Source organism: Zingiber officinale, chromosome 4A, assembly GCF_018446385.1.
Source record: "Zingiber officinale cultivar Zhangliang chromosome 4A, Zo_v1.1, whole genome shotgun sequence".
NCBI classification, from domain to species: Eukaryota; Viridiplantae; Streptophyta; class Magnoliopsida; order Zingiberales; family Zingiberaceae; genus Zingiber; species Zingiber officinale.
Window position 1 is genome coordinate 46929141 of NC_055992.1, and position 20725 is coordinate 46949865.

The following is a 20725-nucleotide window of genomic DNA, read 5'->3' on the forward strand; positions in this document are numbered from 1 at the left end:
CTAAATTAAATTTAACCTAAACTAAATTTAATCTAAATGAAACTCAACTCGATTCTAACCTAAACTAAATTAAATCTAAATTAAATTGAACTATACTCAATTAAATCCAACATAAATCAAATCTAAATTAAAACTAACTTAAATTAAATCTAATAAATCTAATTAAACTTAAGTTAACTCAATTAATCATCTCACAATCACCCATAGGTATAACATGATTGATAACTTAGAGTGGGTGAGATGAAAATTAAGGGGTTAAATTCAATCAATCTATCTGATAATCCTTCAAAAATGGATCCAAATCAAATTATTTATGTGTAGGAACATAATGATTTGGACTAATGGATGTTAGATAGTGGATGCTCCAAACACATGACTGGAGACCAATTGAAGTTCATCAAACTAAAACCTAAGAACCTAGGATTAGTTGCATTTGACAACAACAGAAAAGTTAAGATAATCAGAACATGTAATATCGAACTAAGTTTTGATTTCATTATTCAAAAAATTTTATTAGTCGATAAATTCAATTTTAACTTACTTAACATATGTTAACTGTGTGACTCTAGATACATAGTTACTTTTTCTAACTCTTGAATGTTTGATTAAAAATATTAAAAATTCTAAAATTACACTTAAAGGAATTAGGAAAAATAATATTTATACAATTGAATTACCAACCTCCTCACTAAAGTGTCTTTTTACACAACAAGAGGAAACCAAGTTGTGGCACAGAAGACTGGGGCACACTCACATTAGACTCATTTAAAAAATGAGTCAAAATGGCTTGGTTAAAAGTCTACCTAAATTAAAAAATTTAGAAAATATAGTTTATAATGTGTGTCAACAAGGTAAACAAAGTAAGTCAACCCACAAACCAACAAACCTAAATCGAACTAACTCAATACTTGAGCTTCTACACTTAGACCTATTTAATTCACACAGAGCCAAGTCACTAAGCAGAAACTAATACTGTTTAGTTATAATTGATAATTACTCAAGATTTACATGGGTAAAATTTCTAAAAACTAAAGATGAAACTTTTGAAATCTTTAATAATTTTTTCAAATTAATAGAAAATGAAAAAGATATAAAAATTAAAAGACTTAGAAGTGAGCATGGGGGGAATTTAAAAATAGAATACTTTTGGGCTGAAAAAAATAATACAGTGTGTTATATTCAAAATAGAATACTAATCAATAAATTTCACAATAAAACCCACTATGAAATTTATTATAATAGAATCCCCAATATAAATTATCTAAAAGCTTTTAGATGTAAAGTACATATATTAAATACTAAGAATTATTTAGGAAAGTTTACATTAAAATCAACAACAGGAATCTTTTTAGGGTACTCCACAACCAAGAAAGATTATAGAGCTTATAATAAAATTACTCTAAAAGTTGAAGAAACAACAAATATAATTTTTTATTAAGAAAATAACCTACTAAATTTAATCAATGAAAATAGTAATCAAAATACAAGAAATATTGTAACGCCCGAAAATTCTCAAAATAATTATTAGAAATATCCTAGTATTTTTCTGGAATTTTAGGATATTTTTAGGGAATATTTAGAATAGCGGAAGTAGTAAAAAATAAATAGGAAACGAAAATAACTTACGCGGGAATTGAACCCGAGACCTATGGGTCCTATGACTTATGGTGAACCTTAGTAACCAAGTGAACCCAGTAGGGTCGTGCTGAAAGAAAAGGGAATCAATTAGATTTATATTTGAGTTGCGTGAATCTACCACTTAATATAAATAGGGAGGAATTAAGTGAAGAGTTATTTCTTTTAACGTAGCTTTTCTCCTCCTCACCCTAGTTTCCGCCGACCCCTCTCCCTTCTCCTCTCCTTCTCTCGGCGCACCAAGCCAAGGGTTCTAGGAGCACCTCCCGGCAACACAAAGGATACGAGGACGCTCCTCTTCACGAGAAGAACGCATAGACGTGAGAAGATCGTCAAGTAGATCGTCTCCTCCGGAAATCTAGCGATTAGAATCGTAAGAAAATCCGAACAGGAGGTAAGAAACCCCTCACCTGCAGTATAAGTAGCTTCCGTGTGAATTCCATGTTTTAGTTAGTAGTATATAGCTTTTCGGCACAAAGGATGTGAATTAGCGCATACCAAGTGTTCGATTAAATTACTAGCACAGTTAAAATGCAACTTAGGCATTTTAATAGCTTAGTTAAATGCAATAGAAGCATTTCACAGCTCATATAGTCTTTTATAGGACTAGATGTCCAATGGGTGGGCTCCCACACGCCTCTAGGTTTAGATAACCTAGTTCGGGTTTAGACAACCTAGTAAAAGCAAGACAAGAATTTATTAGCTTATGTTCAGTATTTTACTGTGCATGGATTAGATATCCATTGGGTTGGACTCCCACAGTCCGGTTCAGATAACCTAGTAGCCCTACTAAATTCGAGATTTACAAACCCAGGTCTAGATTGCCAGGCCCAAACAGCAGCATGATTAGTATTTTCATCTATTATATATGTAGTTTTAAATTCTCACAAAATAATTAGGTGAAATCAGTATAGCTTTAGCATTTGCTCGAATTAGCTCAGTTTATGCTTCAGATCAGCTCACTCTTATGATTATGTATGATAGCTCTATGTTCAGCTTTTGTTGCACATGCTTTAGATGATAGTATGTCATGACTAGCTTTTGGTTTCCATGTATTGTATGATAGCATGCCATGTTTTAGTTTAATCAGTACATATTCAAATAGCATGTTTGAAAAGCATATTGCATCGATTGCATGTTTTGTGAGGTAGATGGTTTCTTACTAAGCGAAAGCTTACAGATACTTTTTCCTTATACTGCAGATAAAGGTAAAGGAAAGATGGACTAGCGGAGGCTGGAGGGCAATGTGATGAAGATGTGTGTGGATGGAACTTGGAATAAAGATCTTAGGGAATTTCAGCAAGCTTGTTTTAAGCACAAAAACCTTTTAGCATTTTATTATTTTGCACCTTAGTATGTTAATTGCTATGAATTAGTTAATCATGCACCCTATCATGCTTAGAACACTATTTGTGTGATGTTAGAATGTTTTGCATGTAGTTTAGAATTGATAAAAGAAATTTTGGCACGAACAAGTGCTGAAATCAGAGCTTAGCTGCAAAATCAGAAACCCCAATCGATCGGTGGATCGATTGGGGGTCCTCAATTGATCAATGGATCGATTGGCAGCTTGTTCCGCGAACAGACTGCGTCTGGATCGATCAGCCGATCGATCCAGCCTAGTTTCATCGCGAACAGAGAGCTCCGGAATCGATCACTGGATCGATCATCGATCCAGAATATTGCCCGAGCACAGTAGCATACTGAATCGATCACTGGATCGATCCAACCCAAGTTCCGCAGACAGTAGCATGCTGGATCGATCATCGGATCGATTCGACCATTCCAATCGATCGGTGGATCGATTGGGAGGTCTGATAACGGTTGGAAAATGTTTAATTCAGTTCCTTGACCATAGGGGGATGTAGTATATGCTAGGTATACTTTAGATTACACCCCTTAGCACATATGGAATAAAGAAATGACAATAGTTTAGCAAAATTTTATTTAGTACAGCTTCCGCACCTAGATTGAATGATGGTCCGGGAATAGTTTAGCACAGCATAATGTGATGGTCCGGGTCGTTACAGAGTGGTATCAGAGCAAAAGTTCCATACTTCCTTCACACACATCAGCATTGAACCTGCAGCTTCCAAGTAAGAATACCTCTCACTTTGTTATGTTTATTGCTTTCCTGTTTGTAGATAACTAAAGTATGCTTATCTGTGATAGTAACTAACATGATAGTATTAGCTATGTAAACATGATGCTTTAGTTATGTATGTCCTCTCTTCCTTCAGAAATGGCAAGAGGACGCCCAAATCGAGCCCCATGGTTCTGCCTCCCAGATTAGTGGCTCGATTACAACAGCAATGAGAAGAACAGGAGATAACCACCTTAAAGGCTAATCAGTAGAATACCCCGGAACTAAACCTAGCAACGCCAGTAGTCTTAGAGGTTCCACCAATCCAGCCCAGCAATAGAGGCAAGAAGAGAAGCCTATCGATCCAGAGGCTTTCTCGGCACCAGGGAACCATGGGATGCTCAAGCCTGGCTCAAAAACTGGCCAGAATACGAGAAGGTGAAGTGTGCCTCCTTCGCTGACAAGAGATGCACGTATGTGGTGGGAGAGGATTAGAGCGAAGCGGGCCGACTTTGAGAAAGAATTCTTCGAGGAGTTCTTTCACATGCGGGTCACTTACGACGAGTTCACGGAGTTTCGTCGTGGCAACCTATCGTTGAGGAAGCCGTGAAGAAATTCAGATTGGCTCGCCTATGCCTGAACTAGTCGACGTAAAAAGAACGAGTCTTGATGTTCAAGATCCGAGGAAATAGCAATGAACGTGGTCAAGGCGTTCATAGGCCACAAACCACCGAAGAACTAGTCAGCGCTCACCACCGAGCCCTACGAACAATATCAAGCAAGCAAGTCCTCTCGAGTCCAAAGGGTAAGGAGGCTCGGTACTTAAACAACAGGCCACGACTTTAATCGAAAGGGAACTCCAACAAGCGCAAACCTGGAGTTACCCGAAAGGAGGACCAACTAGTAAACAACCTAGTTATCCCAAGTGTGCTACTTGTGGGAAATTTCACCCAGAGTTTGTCGCAAGGGCACATGAGGATGCTTTGAATGTGGACATGGAAGGGCATATGGCTAAGCAATGCCGAACAAGACAATTCTTCCTCAACCACACCGATACAAGATGGAGGCTACATCAGATGCAGGTCGCTTTAGATGGTCCACACATCAGCCAGAGAAGCTCCTCCACTACGACCAATGCGAGGATCTACGCACTCACCGTAGAGGACGTAGCAAATGCCTCGACAATTGTTACAGGTCGATCAAGATTTTACAATTCTATACTCGGGCAACCCATTCTTATATATCCGTGACATTTGAGAAGTTAGCAATACCTCCGAGGTACTCCGTAGTCAGTTTTATAGCAGGCAGAGAACTCTTTTGTGATCCGATAGTGCTAGATATAACGATTATGAGGTCATCTTTGGATGGACTTCCCGATCGAGCGCCTCTATGAGAGTAAATGGAGAAGTATTCCAACGTATAGCACGCTGTTCGAGTTCATCGGAGAACCCAAGAGAAAGGCCAAAAGTTTCTCTATGCATGAAGGCACATAATGGATTGGGATGTACGGATTTTTTAGCACACATAGTCGCACTAGCGTGAGACGGACCACAACAGCGAGAGGTCCGAGGTCGATGTGTGACTACTGGTCTTCTTAAGAGTTACAGCCTAGCACCGCATGGGAGATTGAATTCGAGATAGAACTCATTCCCACAAACCTATTTCCAAAGCACCCTACCGCATGGCTCCCGGAGCAGGAACTTCAGAGCAACAAGTGACTTGACTGAAAGGCTGCTTCATTCATCACTAGTCAGTCACTCACCATGGGGGCACCTGTATTGTTCAAGAAGAAGGGACGGGAGGATGCGTGATAGTATAGATCAGACCACAAGTCACAATCAAGAACTGTATCCACTTCCGATTGATGACTTGTTTGATCACTAAAAAGAAGAGCAATAGACCTCGGATCAGGTTATCATCGGTGAAAGTTAAAGAGGATATACCCAAGACAAGATTCGTGACTAGATAACGGACACTACGAGAGTCGTAGTCATGCCCTTTGGCGTGACAAATGCTCCGCTACTATGGACCTCATGAATAGGGTATTCAGAGAATACTTAGATAAGTTTGTTATCGTATTCATCGATGACATCCTTATCTATTCAGAACTCGGAAGGAAACCTGGAATAGTATCGAATGTAACCTTCAACGTAATCACGTGTTCATGAAATGTGAATTTTGGTTAGATCAGTGTCCTTCCGGTCACATCATCTTCAAGGATGGTATCATGGTAGACCCGATAAGATAGAGTCGAGTGGTTGGAAAAGACCAAAACGCATGCGAGATAGAAGCTTCAGGATTAGCAAGTTATTACAGAAAGTGTGAAGATTTCCAGGATAGCCTCCCCAGTAGCTCTTACGGGAGTCAAAGGTTTGGCGGAGCGACTTTAGCGAGCTAAAGAGGAGATGCTAGCCTATTCGCGAAACTGACTTCAAACCTGACTTTGACATTTATAATGATGCCTCTAAATTGGGACTAGGAGCATGCAAAATGGCAAGGTGATCGCCTATGCCTCTAGACAACTCAAAGACTATGGGACTATCATACTCATGATCTTGAGCTCAGCATCGTGTTCGCCTCAAAATTTGGAGACACCGTATGGAGATCACAGAGTGCATGATCATGCGAGTATTTCTTCACTCGAAGGATGAATGCACATGGCCAGGCGGTATGAGATGGCTAGAGGTCTAAGGACTGACATAGACATCCTCTACCACCAAAGAAGCTAATAAGGTAGGATGCACCAGACGTATCAGATCCTTAGCTCTATCTAACACGCACCGTAGCCGCTCCTACAGCTGATGGAGATCATATGAGTTTTGCCTACTGCATGACTCTAACCGCCTCAGCAGGATCCGCATATACCAAATCAGCGAGAATCCCGATAGTGGGGTATTATACTTCGGTCGATCGGGAGGAACTAAAGAGGAAGATTTTAGATGAGGCTCACAGGACTCCTTATGCGATGCATCCTGGCTCCACCAAGATGTACCAAGACCTGAAGAGACGTTTTTGGTGGCCTGGGATGAAGAGAGACATCGCTAGATATGTTAGCACCTGTCTGACCTGTCAGAGGGTCAAGGCAGAACATCAGAGACCAGGAGGAGTTTTGCAGCCTATCCAGATTCCAGAATGGAAGTGGGAAGATATTTCCATGGATTTCATAGTGGGACTACCCAGAACCACGAATGGTTTTGATACCATCTGGGTAATAGTCGACAGATTGACTAAATTAGACCACTTCTTAGTTATCAAGATATCCTACTCAATGGAACAGCTAGCTCAGTTGTATCTCAAGGAGATCGTTAGATTACATGGAGTCCCACGAACCATTATTTTATGACGTTCACATCACACTTACGGGAGTGTGTGCGATCGACTAGGCACTAAGTTGAAATTTAGTAACTTTCCATCCTCAGACGGATGGTCGACGGAGCGAGTAAATGGTACTCAAGATATGCTCGAGCATGTGCCCTAGACTTCAAGGAAGTTGGTGCAAATATATGAGTTTAGCGAATTTGCATACAACAACTATCGAGCCACCATCGGCACACGAGCTCTTCATGAGATGTAGATCTCTCTCTGGTATGAGAGTGGTGAATAGAAAGAACTAGAACTTCAGACAGAGCTACACAACAGCTATACAGCAGATCCGCCAGAGAATAGAGATAGCTCAGAGCCGCCAGAAAAGCTATGCTGATACACGGCGCAGACCTTTAGAGTTTTTAGTTGGGGATACAGTGTTCCTCAGAGTGGCTCCCATGAAGGGAGTAATGCGTTTTGGGAAGAAGGGCAAACTAAGTCCCAGATATGTGGGACCATACCTTATCAGCAGGAGAGTTGGCAAGGTAGCATATGAGCTAGAGCTACCCCAGGAAATGTCAGCTGTCCATAATGTATTGCATGTCTCTATGCTGAAGAAGCATATCCCAGATGTCACTACAAGTCCGCGAAGACCTCAGCTATGATAGTCGGCCTATTCAGATAATAGACCGAGCAATTAAGAAATTGCGTAACAAGGAGGTACCATTAGTAAAAGTCATTTGGCAAAATCACTCAGCCGAAGAGGCAACTTGGGAGACAAAAGCCAGCATGAGACAGAAGTACCCAGAGTTATTCTAAGTTCGAGGATGAACTTTTTATAAGGTATGGTGGATTGTAACACCCGAAAATTCTCAAAATAATTATTAGAAATATCCTAGTATTTTTCTGGAATTTTAGGATATTTTTAGGGAATTTTTAGAATAGCGGAAGTAGTAAAAAATAAACAGGAAACAAAAATAGCTTACGCGGGAATTGAACCCGAGACCTATGGGTCCTATGACTTATGGTGAACCTTAGTAACCAAGTGAACCCAGTAGAGCCGTGTTGAAAGAAAAGGGAATCAATTAGATTTATATTTGAGTTGGGTGAATCTACCACTTAATATAAATATGGAGGAATTAAGTGAAGAGTTATTTCTTTTAACGTAGCTTTTCTCCTCCTCACCCTAGTTTCCGCCGACCCCTCTCCCTTCTCCTCTCCTTCTCTCGGTGCACCAAGCCAAGGGTTCTAGGAGCACCTCCCGGCAACACAAAGGATACGAGGACGCTCCTCTTCGCGAGAAGAACGCATAGACGTGAGAAGATCGTCAAGTAGATCATCTCCTCCGGAAATCTAGCGATAAGAATCATAAGAAAATCCGAACAGGAGGTAAGAAACCCCTCACCTGCAGTATAAGTAGCTTCCGTGTGAATTCCATGTTTTAGTTAGTAGTATATAGCTTTTCGGCACAAAGGATGCGAATTAGCGCATACCAAGTGTTCGATTAAATTACTAGCACAGTTAAAATGCAACTTAGGCATTTTAATAGCTTAGTTAAATGCTATAGAAGCATTTCACAGCTCATATAGTCTTTCTACAGCTTTTACAGGACTAGATGTCCAATGGGTGGGCTCCCACAGTCGCCTCTAGGTTTAGATAACCTAGTTCTGGGTTTAGACAACCTAGTAAAAGCAAGACAAGAATTTATTAGCTTATGTTCAGTATTTTACTTTCTCAGTGGCACTGTACTGGATTAGATATCCATTGGGTTGGACTCCCACAGTCGTCCCTAGGTTCAGATAACCTAGTAGCCCTACTAAATTCGAGATTTACAAACCCAGGTCTAGTTAGGGATGCGCGCATAGCACGTACAGTTGCCGGGCCCAAACAGCAGCATGATTAGTATTTTCATCTATTATATATGTAGTTTTAAATTCTCACAAAATAATTAGGTGAAATCAGTATAGCTTTAGCATTTGCTCGAATTAGCTCAGTTTATGCTTCAGATCAGCTCACTCTTATGATTATGTATGATATCTCTATGTTCAGCTTTTGTTGCACATGCTTTAGATGATAGTATGCCATGACTAGCTTTTGGTTTCCATGTATTGTATGATAGCATGCCATGTTTTAGTTTAATCAGTACATATTCAAATAGCATGTTTGAAAAGCATATTGCATCGATTGCATGTTTTGTGAGGTAGATGGTTTCTTACTAAGCGAAAGCTTACAGATACTTTTTCCTTATACTGCAGATAAAGGTAAAGGAAAGATGGACTAGCGGAGGCTGGAGGGCAATGTGTGTGGATGGAACTTGGAATACAGATCTTAGGGAACTTCAGCGAGCTTGTTTTAAGCACAAAAACCTTTTAGCATTTTATTATTTTGCACCTTAGTATGTTAATTGCTGTGAATTAGTTAATCATGCACCCTATCATGCTTAGAACACTATTTGTGTGATGTTAGAATGTTTTACATGTAGTTTAGAATTGATAAAAGAAATTTTGGCACGAACAAGTGCTGAAATCATAGCTTAGCTGCAAAATCAGAAACCCCAATCGATCGGTGGATCAATTGGGGGTCCTCAATTGATCAATGGATCGATTGGCAGCTTGTTCCGCGAATAGACTGCGTCTGGATCAATCAGCCGATCGATCCAGCCTAGTTTCATCGCGAACAGAGAGCTCCGGAATCGATCACTGGATCGATTGGTTAGCTTGGATCGATCAGCCGATCGATCCAGAATATTGCCCGAGCACAGTAGCATGCTGAATCGATCACTAGATCGATCCAACCCAAGTTCCGCAGACAGTAGCATGCTGGATCGATCACCGGATCGATTTGACCATTCCAATCGATCGGTGGATCGATTGGAAGGTCTGATAACGGTTGGAAAATGTTTAATTCAGTTCCTTGACCATAGGGGGATGTAGTATATGCTAGGTATACTTTAGATTACACCCCTTAGCACATATGGAATAAAGAAATGACAATAGTTTAGCAAAATTTTATTTAGTACAGCTTCCGCACCTAGATTGAATGATGGTCCGGGAATAGTTTAGCACAACATAATGTGATGGTCCGGTCTTACAGCTTAGTTAGTGGAAGGCGGGTCGTTACAAATATAGAAGATGATGAAGTTAATCAAAGTAAATGTAAGATATCACAAATTTAAATAATAAAAATTATTGGACGAAAAATATTATGGGATTTTTCAGGAATTTTTAGAAATTTTTCGGGATTTAAACGGAGTCCGTATGACCCGTTTTGATGGGATGGATTCGGGGTACAATGGAGGCCTGTTTGAAATCCATTTAAAAGGGAGTTGATTGAGGATTAAACTTAGGGTTAATTAAATTACACCTAAGTTATATTTCTCTTATTTCCCGATTTTTCTCCTCCTTCCCCGACCGAACTCAATTCTCCCGCTCTCCCTTTCCTCTCGCCTCTGCCCGAACCCCCCCGCCGGTGTAACCTCGGCGGAGCCTCCCTCTTCCCTCTCCCTCCCGAGGCATGGAGTCTTTCTTCCTCTCTTCTCCTCTTCACTGCCGGCGCAACCCTCTTTTCTCTTGATCTCGTCGTCGTGCCCTAGATTGTTGATTCCGGATCTCTCTTGTCGAGCTCTCCCGACCAGGCCACGCTACATGGTGTAGCCGGTTCACCATGAGCACCAGCGACACTGCTCCTTCCCTTCCGGCCAACCGTCGTCGTCCCTTTCCCGCGCCTGATCGTCGACCACCAGAGCTTGACCTTTAATTACCAACCTAGCTTCAAGATTGATGCTAGGCATGATCCCGATTCTGATGTGAAGTGTCCGACCAAGCTGGATTGATCCAGCAATGTGACCAAAAGGTGAGATTTGATCTTGTGCTTAACAGGTGTTCGACAAAATGCCTTAAGGGTCTTGTCTTCTCTGTTTGTGCCAGACTAGCTGCGAATTGGTGGGGAAGCTCCATTTCTTCCTCTACAGCAACTTCAGATTTCTTTATCAAAGGATGTGGATCAGTCTTAGGTTAAGGTAAGACATAGGTTATTAATTTTTTAGAGGTTGGATTTCATTTCTGGTTTTTGGGAGATTGTGAGTGTGGTTTTGTTTATTGGATTCTAGCAAATACAGTGTTGTATGGTTTCTTCTTGGATTGATGTTCTTGGAAGAATTGGAGTATAGATTTCTTGTGTAGCATTCAAGCAGAGGTTGCTACTGGATTTACTGGTATACCTCTCAGATAGGTGTGTGTGTTCTCCTGTAGCTTATGGATAGGGAATCATAGTGCTGTTGAGCTACTGGATTTGTTGCATACCTCAAGGTGAGTGTTTTCTAGTGATGTACCTATGGTATTCTCATTAGTATGATGCTAAATTAGGTTTTCTAAGGAATCTAGGGTTTTATGCTTGCTTGAATTATAAGTGGTGAGTAGATGTATTGATTTAACTCATATTGATATTAGATTATGAATTTTTAGATTAGGGATTTGGGGTTGGAAACTATGGATATGAGTGAGAATCTAGAGGTGAATCATGTTGGAGTTTGTGATTGATTGAGGTTTGTATTGGGTTGGTATTTGTGGATATAGTGTTTGGTTAATATAGATTGTTATGTAATCATTCTTTGGATTATTGGATTGATTGTTGGTTGGGTTATTAGATGTGATGGTTTGGTTAGTTGTTGATGATGATAGGGTGTGATGTGGATTGGAGGAATTATTGTAGTTGGATTAATCGAGGTGGATGAACTATGTGGATTAGATTCATTTGTGTTTTTGGACATTAGTTTGCATTTCGGTGATGAATGTGGGTAAGTTGTTCTGATGGATTCAAGGATAACCTATTCTAATTGGGTTGTGCGATTAGGGATTGTTTAGAGGATTAATCAGGGATCAGATTTGATTAGAGTGATCTTATTGGGTTAGAAATTTTATTTAGCTATTTAATTCATATGAAATTAGCTAAATAATATATATATATATTGATCGCAGGACTTGGATTCGGGACGAGCGTCTCGACACGGGATTACTTGGCACGATCTATACTTTAAGGCGGGTATTTCTTCCTTTGCCTCTATATATTTTCTTTGAGCTTAGTGCATGGTTGTTATTTGCCGGATTAGGTTACTTTACCTTATATCGGGTTCATTTGCTGTTTTTCCTGCTTGATACTTTTGCTTGAGCTTAGAGATGACCTAGTTATATCATATACAGTCTCAACTCTTGATATCTACTCTGTTGTGATTTCACGTGTAGAGTATGTCTTGTAGGGATTGTTGGGTTGTTGGTATTACCATACTGATTGGGTATATGATGTGGATTGTACATAGGTGGGTATGTGTTATAGGAGTCATCTTGTTGACCGTGCATTTACATGTGGTGTGTACATACGTATTTGTCATGTACTTTTGGAGGAGTTGTGTTGATTGTATGTTTGGGGTATATACATATGTCTGTTGTGTTTTTACTGGAGGATACATGTTGATTGTACTTATATTTTGTGTACATGTGTCTGGTGGGATTTTGGGTTGATTATATATGTGTAGTGTGTACATATGTTTGGTGGGATACGTGGAGGTATCGTGACGATTATACTCATGTTGGAGGTATTTATTTGGTTTGGAGTGTTGCATGGATGATGATTATATATATATATCATGTTCATCATTCATTGCATCTAATGACTATTGTCTCCCTTGTGGTTGAGAGTCATCAGTTTGGTTTCGCGGCCACTCATGGGTAGTGGTAGCGGGAGTGTGCTGCTTTGCCACCCGGTCACGAGGTTTAGTGAGATCCGGCGTTGTGAGCATCAGGGACCCCGATGCTATGTAGTTAGATAACTACTTAGCATTCCGTCTGCCTTTGGAGTATGAGGCTTGTACGGTTGTCACGGACCCAAGCCTCTTGGCCATACAGGGGTCGTGTCGGGAGAGGTGGTGGGGTGACCATGGAGCATGCATGCATTATTATTCTTGCATTTGATGCACGATATATTGCATACATGCCTAGTAGATACTAGTTGCATGATTGTCGTTATTGCACTTGTTTGAGATATGATTGTTGCATATAGTTGCCATCTGCATACATGTCATTTATTTACATGTATATGCAATCGCACAGGTGTCAGGGTATATCCGTTGCAGATCCAGTGAGTTATTGATCATTGTACCATGTGTCGATTCCAGATTGGGTATGTATCTGTCATTATGTTAGTTGTGGTTTGTATAGTTTATATGTCAGGTTATTATGTCAGCTATGTTTAGGTGCATTGATTATGATAGTATGATCATGTTCTTTATTCCCTACTGAGACAGTATACTTGTGATCTCCATGTTTATTCATAGATCATGCACTATCTATACTCACCACCACATGTATATCCTTATATTTTCGTAGATGGTTGGTGTCGCTCGGAGTATCCTGTCTGTCGGGTCCTACGTCACATCCGAAGACCGTACTTGTTTTCTTTTGTATATCTTTTTATAATTTTCGGCATTGTATTTGTGTTTAGCCATGTGGCTATCTTATTTTTTGGTGTTGTATTTGTGTTTAAGTCGTGTCGGCATGCATGAGTGGGCTGTTAAATATTTATATGACTGCGTGTTGTTGTCTCTTTTATTCCAGCCGAGTAGGCTGATGATATATACTGCGTGGTTGTGTAAATATTCCAGCCGTATGTGGCTGATGTATATTTGTTTGTAGTGATGCTTCATATTGTCACCGGTACAGGGGAGATGCTGTCGGATTTTTATCTGACAGGGACTCCTTTGGGGGCGTGACAGTAAACCTAAACCTAGTGAATCAGAAGAACTACTTGTTGACCTTAACATAAGACCATCTAGGGTTAGATCCAACCACCCAACTCACCAAATTCTTGATGACATAAACCTATGAGTTTGAACTCAATCATCTTATAGAAACCTAAGTCTAATAGCTCTTATTTCCAAAATTAAACATAAAACTATAGAAGAAGCCTTACCTAACCCATATTGAATAATTAAGATGCAAGAAGAACTTGCTCAATTTGAAAGAAACCAAGTTTATGAACTAGTACCTAAACCCATAAATAAATATATAATTGATACTAAGTGGGTTTATAGAAATAACTAAATGATAAAGGTCATATAGTTAGACATAAATCTAGACTAGTGGTGAAAGGGTTCAACCAAGTAGAAGGGTTAGACTTTAAGAAACCTATGCACTTGTAGCCAGACTTGAATCCATCCAAATGTTGCTAGCCTATGCAGAACATAAAGAATTCAAGTTATACCAAATGGATGTAAAGTCTGCTTTCCTAAATGGGTTCATCAAAGAAGAAGTTTATGTAAATCAACCCCAGGATTTGAAGACTTAGACCACCCAAACAATTCCCTTAGGTTAAAGAAAGCTTTATATGGACTAAAACAAGCACCAAGGGTCTAGTATGAATAACTATCAACATACCTAATATCTAAGGGGTTTAACCAAGGTCAAATAAATCAAACTTTATTTGTTAAAACCTTAGAAAAAGATATTTTTATAACTCAAATTAATATAGATGACATAATTTTTTGTTTAACCAATACTAAATTTTTAAAAGAATTTATTAAATTAATGGAAAATGAATTTGAAATGAGCCTAGTAGGAGAACTTAATTTTTTCTTAGGTTTACAAATAATATAAATAAAAGAAGGAATTTATGTTTTTCAAACAAAATATGCTAAAGAATTAATTAAAAAGTTTGGATTAAAAAATTTCAAAAATATAAATATTGCTATGGTAACTAATATTAAAATTGACTCTAATTTAGAAGAAAAATCAGTAGAATTAATGTAAGGACCCACGTGTTGGAGTGTATACTAAAAACCCAGCTTTTGTAAACATTTATTTTGAAATAAAAGAATCACATTGGTCAATATCTACATTTATTTGTTAAATGTAATTGTTCAATTAATTTATATAGTAGATAACATGATATATGGTGTCACACACAGAAGATCATGTTGACGATTCTTTATAAATTATAAACAGTTGCTGACGACTAAGATAGAAAGGAAAAAACCATCGGAATAGTCGTAGTGCAATTAAGTATTAGTTTATCTTGATTAATAAATTACACTTGTACACTCTAAGTGTATTAAGTAGGACCATTTAGGTAAGTTCTTTTTGTACTGACTTAGTAAAAGAACTAGACCTTATTATTATGGAAGTGTGTGCTCTTAATCCTAATATAATAACAAGCACATATATTTAATATTTATTTCTTTGACTTATCAAAGGGTGAGGTTTAGCTCGATAAATCAATATGCCCGATAAGTTGGGAAATGATATTACTTATAGTGTGTGTTGTTGATTATAGAAGGAATCTGTGTCCTAGTTATCTAGGTTGAGAATGTCCCCAAGAGGAGCTCATAAGGATTGCCATGTCAAACCCTGCAGGTGGACTTAGTCCAATATGATAATGAAGTTGAGTAGTACTACTCTTGGAGCTAGATATTAATTAAGTGAGTTGTCAGTAACTTACTTAATTAGTGGACATTTGTTATCTTAAACACAAGGAGACTAACACACATATGATAAGAAGGAGCCCATAATGTAATTTGGGATTGGTGCAGTAGTGCGATAATAACTCTCTAGTGGAATGAGTTATTATCGATGAACTTGAATTGTGTGTTTGGGGCGAGCACGGGATACTCAAGCTCATCGGAAGGCCAAAACCAATTTCTCCTCTAGGTCCCTATCATAGCCTCATTATAGCCTCAAGTCCATCCAAATGTAAGACTTTTCTTGGTGTACAAGAAGGGGGTCGAACCATTGCTTGGTGACCAAGCAATCGCCGGCCACATCCTTTTCTATAGGGGCCGACCCTATTGCTTGGTGTCCAAGCATCTAGGGGCCGACCACAATATTCAAACAAGGAGGGTTATTTTTGAATTTTTAAAATCTTCTCTTTGTAGAAAACTATAAGTTTTAAAAAAGATTTTTTAATTTTAAAAACTTTCCTTATTTGAATTAGGCCACATGTTTTAATAGAGAGTTTTAAAAGTTTTAAAACTTTCCTTTTTTAACCATGTTTATGGTTTAAGAAAAAAAGGAAGATAAGTTTTAAAATTAAAATTTTATATCATCATGTTAAAAAAGAAAATTTTTGAAGAGAAGTTTTAAATTTTAAAACATGGTTTTAATTTTTAGAACTTTCCTTTTTTAACTCCTACTTTAGGAAAGAGAGCTTGTAAATTTTATAAGAGGATTTCTTCTTGTAATTTTTTTTTAAAAAAATATATATTTCCTTATTCTTGATGTGGTGGCCGGCCACCTTGCTTGGAGCCCAAGCAACGGGCCGTCCAATTATAAAAAAGAAAAATCATCATTTAATTGATTTTGTGATTAATTCAATCAAGAGGAAAGAAAAGGAAAATTAAAAGGGAAAAGGAAAAATTAGAGGAAGATTTTAATTTTTATAAAAATTCTTCTCTTATTTGCCTTGGGCAAGTATTATAAAAGAAGGGCTGGGGAGGCTTCATGACACAACAATTCTTATTCTCTTGCTTGGAGAACCTCAAGTGGTCGGCCCTCCCTCTCCCTTCTTTTTTCCCTTTTGCTCTCTTCTCCTTGGTGGTGGTGGTGATCGGATTTTAGAAGAAGAGGAAGAAGCTTTTGGGTGGTGTTCATCTTGGAGGATCATCGCCCACACGACGTCCAAGGCGAGGCGAGGAATACGGCAGAAGATCTTGAGGTCATTAGCTTACAAAGAGAAGATATAACTAGTAGTTTTCTTCCGCATCATACTAGTTATTTTCTTTGTAAGAATTCTAAATATAAGAGACAATTAGATCTAGTTTATAAAATTTATTTTTCGAGTTTGTATTTTCTTCTTTTTCAAATCTGTGATTCGATTGTTCTTTTTGGTTAACCTAGAGTTATTTAAGGAAATTAAATATTAGCTTTCCTTAAAAGGCTTTGTCTAGGCGGTGGTGGTTGCTCCCATATCCAAGAAGGCCATGTGCCTCGCCATGCAGTTCTGGAAGTCAATTTTGGAAATTAATATTTAATGGAATTAATAACATAGGTGGATTTAAATCAATAGCGTTAATTTCCGCTAGCGATTCAAATCTAAACCATTAAGAACAAATAATTTAAATTTGGAATCAATTATGTTAAGTTCTGTCTGCGATTACTAATTTAACTTCTAAAGAACACAATAGGTTATTTAGGAAAAGGTTCGACATTTGTACAAAAAATTTTTATACAGTGGAATCAGTACGTTTTCCTATGACTAACCAACACCACGAACAAAATTATGGAATTTATTTATTAAAATGTCTAAAATCATACAAGCGCTAATTAAATGATTAACTTATAGAATATTCAACGAATTTTAGGAATTTTTTAGGGTACAAAGGAACTTGTATGATACGTTGCAAGGGGGTTAAGGGAATGAAGCTGGACGAAAACATATGATACCCAAAAATATGGATCAAGATGTAAGTAATTAAAATCTAACATAATTAGATTATTTTAAGAAAAAATAAATATGTTTTCATGGATAATTTATCAGGAATTAAGTTAATATGAATTTACAGAGTTTATTAAAATTTTTATGAATTTTTAGAAAATTATTTTAGATTTTAAGGGGTATAATTGAATATGAGAAAATCTGTCTAGAAATAATCAAATAAGTTAAGAGTTGATTGAAAGATGGATTTAATTGCCTAGATTTATACAACTACCCGATTCCTCCCCGATTCCTCGCTCATGTCCCGACCCCGACCCAAATCGTCGCCTCCTTCAACATCTCCGCCAAATCGACGGAGCTTCTCACGGTGCTTGGGCTTCGGTCAGGCGACATCTACACCGGCGATCTCGTGGAGGACGCTGCGACCGGGTGCAGAGACCTCTGACTCCGTCACCAGCGGAGCTAACGCCGCGCAAGGGTTTACAGAGGCGACGAGGAAAGGAAAGGGCAAGGGCAAGGCAAGTTCATTCCCTATGTTAGTACGAGATCCGTGAGGTATGGAATAGGAACCTAGGAGATGAGATCTGTTTGATTGAATACCTCACGATTCGATTTTATTCTGTGATGTTCTTGAAGTAACTCAAGGTTTCTGTGCTTGATTCGGTGGGTGTTCCTTCTGAGGTTTTGTGATTGATTTTGGTGACGTTCTTGTGTGTTGATGGCTTAATTTGGGGTTCAGCAAGGATTTGAGTTTTCGATTGAATTTGATGTGGCTTGTTTCTGTTTTGTGAAGCTGAAGTACTACGAATTTAGGGGTCGATGATTGGATTCAAGGTTGGATAGAAGTTGATGTACTTGCTATGGGTCGCTATTCGGTTTCTCCTGAGGTTTCGTTAATGCTCTTGTTTGGTTAGCATTGTTTCTGGATTTCTGCGGAGTATTCCATTTTTTTTATGGAGCTCGATTTTCTTCGGAGTGTTCTTCTCATGGTTGTTGTGGGGTTCGCTTGGCTGTGGATGAGATTGGATTCGAGTTTTCTGTAGTGAATGGTGTTCGACATTCTGCGTGAAACCTGCTTGTTTAAATGTGAGACAGAGATGCCTGTTGTGATTTGTGCTCTATGTGAAGTTTTTGATTCGGTTGCGATCTTAGAGTAGATTTGGTGACTTTAGTAGGAATTCTGTTTTCATTGTATGATATGATTTATGGGTTTTGATTCGAAGTGGCGTGAAGACTTGATGAATCGGATTCTGTTTCAAGGGTCATGGAGATGTGTTGCTGGAATGTTTTGAAAGGTTTTGGTGCCCCGGTGTTACTCGACAGAATGTTTCCTTGAATTTTAGTTAATTTGGTGAGTGGGGGTTTCGATTCAACGTCGTAGTGTGTTTTCTTGAGGCAGATTTGGCTTCTCTTTGGGGATGTGTCGCATGCCTACTGGGTTGGTATTCTGTGAACAGTTTTGGATTGGTTTCAAGATTGTTTTTATTTCCTAATGATGCTTTCAAGTTTTAGATGAAGTTGTTTTATTTGGTTGCAGTATTTCTGATACCAATCTGTCCATATGGAATAGAGTTTGAAAGGGAAGACTTACTATCTTTTGGAATCCGTTTTGAAGTCTGTTTTCGTGATGTGAAGGGGTTTAAGTTCTGTGAATTTTTTTTAGTTTGAAATTTTTATGCAGTTCTGGTGTTCTCGTTATTGGTTTTGTTATGAAGCTTTGACGTGTGCTTGTTAAGGTTTTGATTCAGTGGAGCGAGTAGAGAGAGTAAGTAATTTCATTCTATGCATTGTTATGTTCCATGCATTGCCCTCCGATAGGGTTTTTAGTTGATGATCATCTTAGAGAAAATTGGATTTCGGTTGTGCTAATTGATTCTTTAAGATCTTTTATAAATGTTGTTACAGATTTGGATCAAGTTTTAATGTAGATGTTCTTTAACTCTTTGAAATGAGCATAACTGTAGAATAAATAGGACTAAGTTCCTTTAATGAACACATATGACTGCACAGAATGTTTACTGAATGACTGGAATGAACTATTGATAAAAGTATATTATGGATAGATTATGTTTTTATGTAGCTAATTGGATGAGTATGAGCATATGTGGTGATAGTACGGGTTGGTTGACCCGGGATGAGCTCCGGGGAGGGCCCTTCCAACTTGACTGATAATTTATTTATGGTAGCTTCGACTATATGACTGGATGCATGTTCTTTACGAGGTACCTCTAGGTTCATGGAACTGTTGACTGGCTCTAAATGTGGTTACCGGATATGTGGCATATTCACTATATTAGCTACATAGTATCACTTGTACATGTATTATCTCTTCCTTATATCATAATTAGGATACATTCTGTTTCTCCACTTGCCTTCTAGTTGCTATCCCTATACATCATGGATGTCTTGTTATACATAATGGATTGTACTTGCTGGGCCGTAGACTCATGATGTCTACATTACAGGTGAGGAAGATTCTTGTGATACGGAAGGCCCGCGGACAGAGTAGACGAGGAGGCGGGATGGACGCATGGTACTGTTCGTTGTCCGAGAGTGCAGTGCCTACTGGATCTACCTCGAGAGATTTTCGTTTCTATGTCATTCGGGTGAGGAATGTTGAGAAGTTATTATTCTTATTGATAAACACTTGTTGATATAGTCATGTCTATTGGTTATGATAGTTCCCTTATGGTACCACAATATGACCATTCAAATCGTAGTTGTTGAGAGAGATTGATAAAAAAAAACTTGGGATGTTTCAGTTTGTATCAGAGCACACTCCTAAGGGACAACATGCGCAAGCCATCTTGACAAGAACTCGACTACTTCGGCCTTCAAGTTTGTAAGATAATCTTACTTTAAAAAAAAATGCTACTATTTTTAGAAATGATGGTATTTAATTGTCTACATGTTTGAAATGAAACCACCACTACTTGATTATCTTTTGATGATTGTCTTGTTTGTTCCTATAAATTGATTAGTTGAAATTTTCAAAATGCTAGTAGAAGGTCAACTATTTCGTGCTACAGAGTATTACTTAATGCTAGAACATGTCTTCATTGGAGATATAAGAAGAACTTAGTTATATTGGATAGGTCCTTATAAATCAATATATATACAAATTCATATTTTTTTTTAGGGTGTGAATTCAGATCATTTAACCCCTTTTATTCCTAAATCAAATGTACATTTCTAGGAATGCCATTAAGAAAGTAAAAAGGTGGCCAGAAAATGGATTTTAAAACAATTGTTTTATTATTCTAGATTGGGTTAGAGTGCATTAAG

The 20725-nt window shown here is 38.3% G+C and overlaps 1 protein-coding gene across 4 annotated transcripts in view; it reads left to right on the forward strand.

The window, feature by feature from the left end:
* Positions 1 to 17689: 17689 nt before the first annotated feature.
* The window catches only part of LOC121969889, a 55265-nt gene continuing 52229 nt past the window's right edge, over positions 17690 to 20725 (forward strand). For 2 of the 4 annotated variants that reach the window (XM_042520189.1, XM_042520188.1), the window contains exons 1-3: positions 17690 to 17958; positions 19906 to 20046; positions 20203 to 20278. In XM_042520189.1, coding sequence (XP_042376123.1) covers positions 17740 to 17958; positions 19906 to 20046; positions 20203 to 20278 — 436 coding nt within the window. In that variant the 5' untranslated portion in view covers positions 17690 to 17739. Of the gene's footprint in view, positions 17959 to 19905; positions 20047 to 20202; positions 20283 to 20725 lie in introns of all 4 variants that reach the window. The other 2 variants (XM_042520192.1, XM_042520190.1) reach the window with 2 other exon arrangements.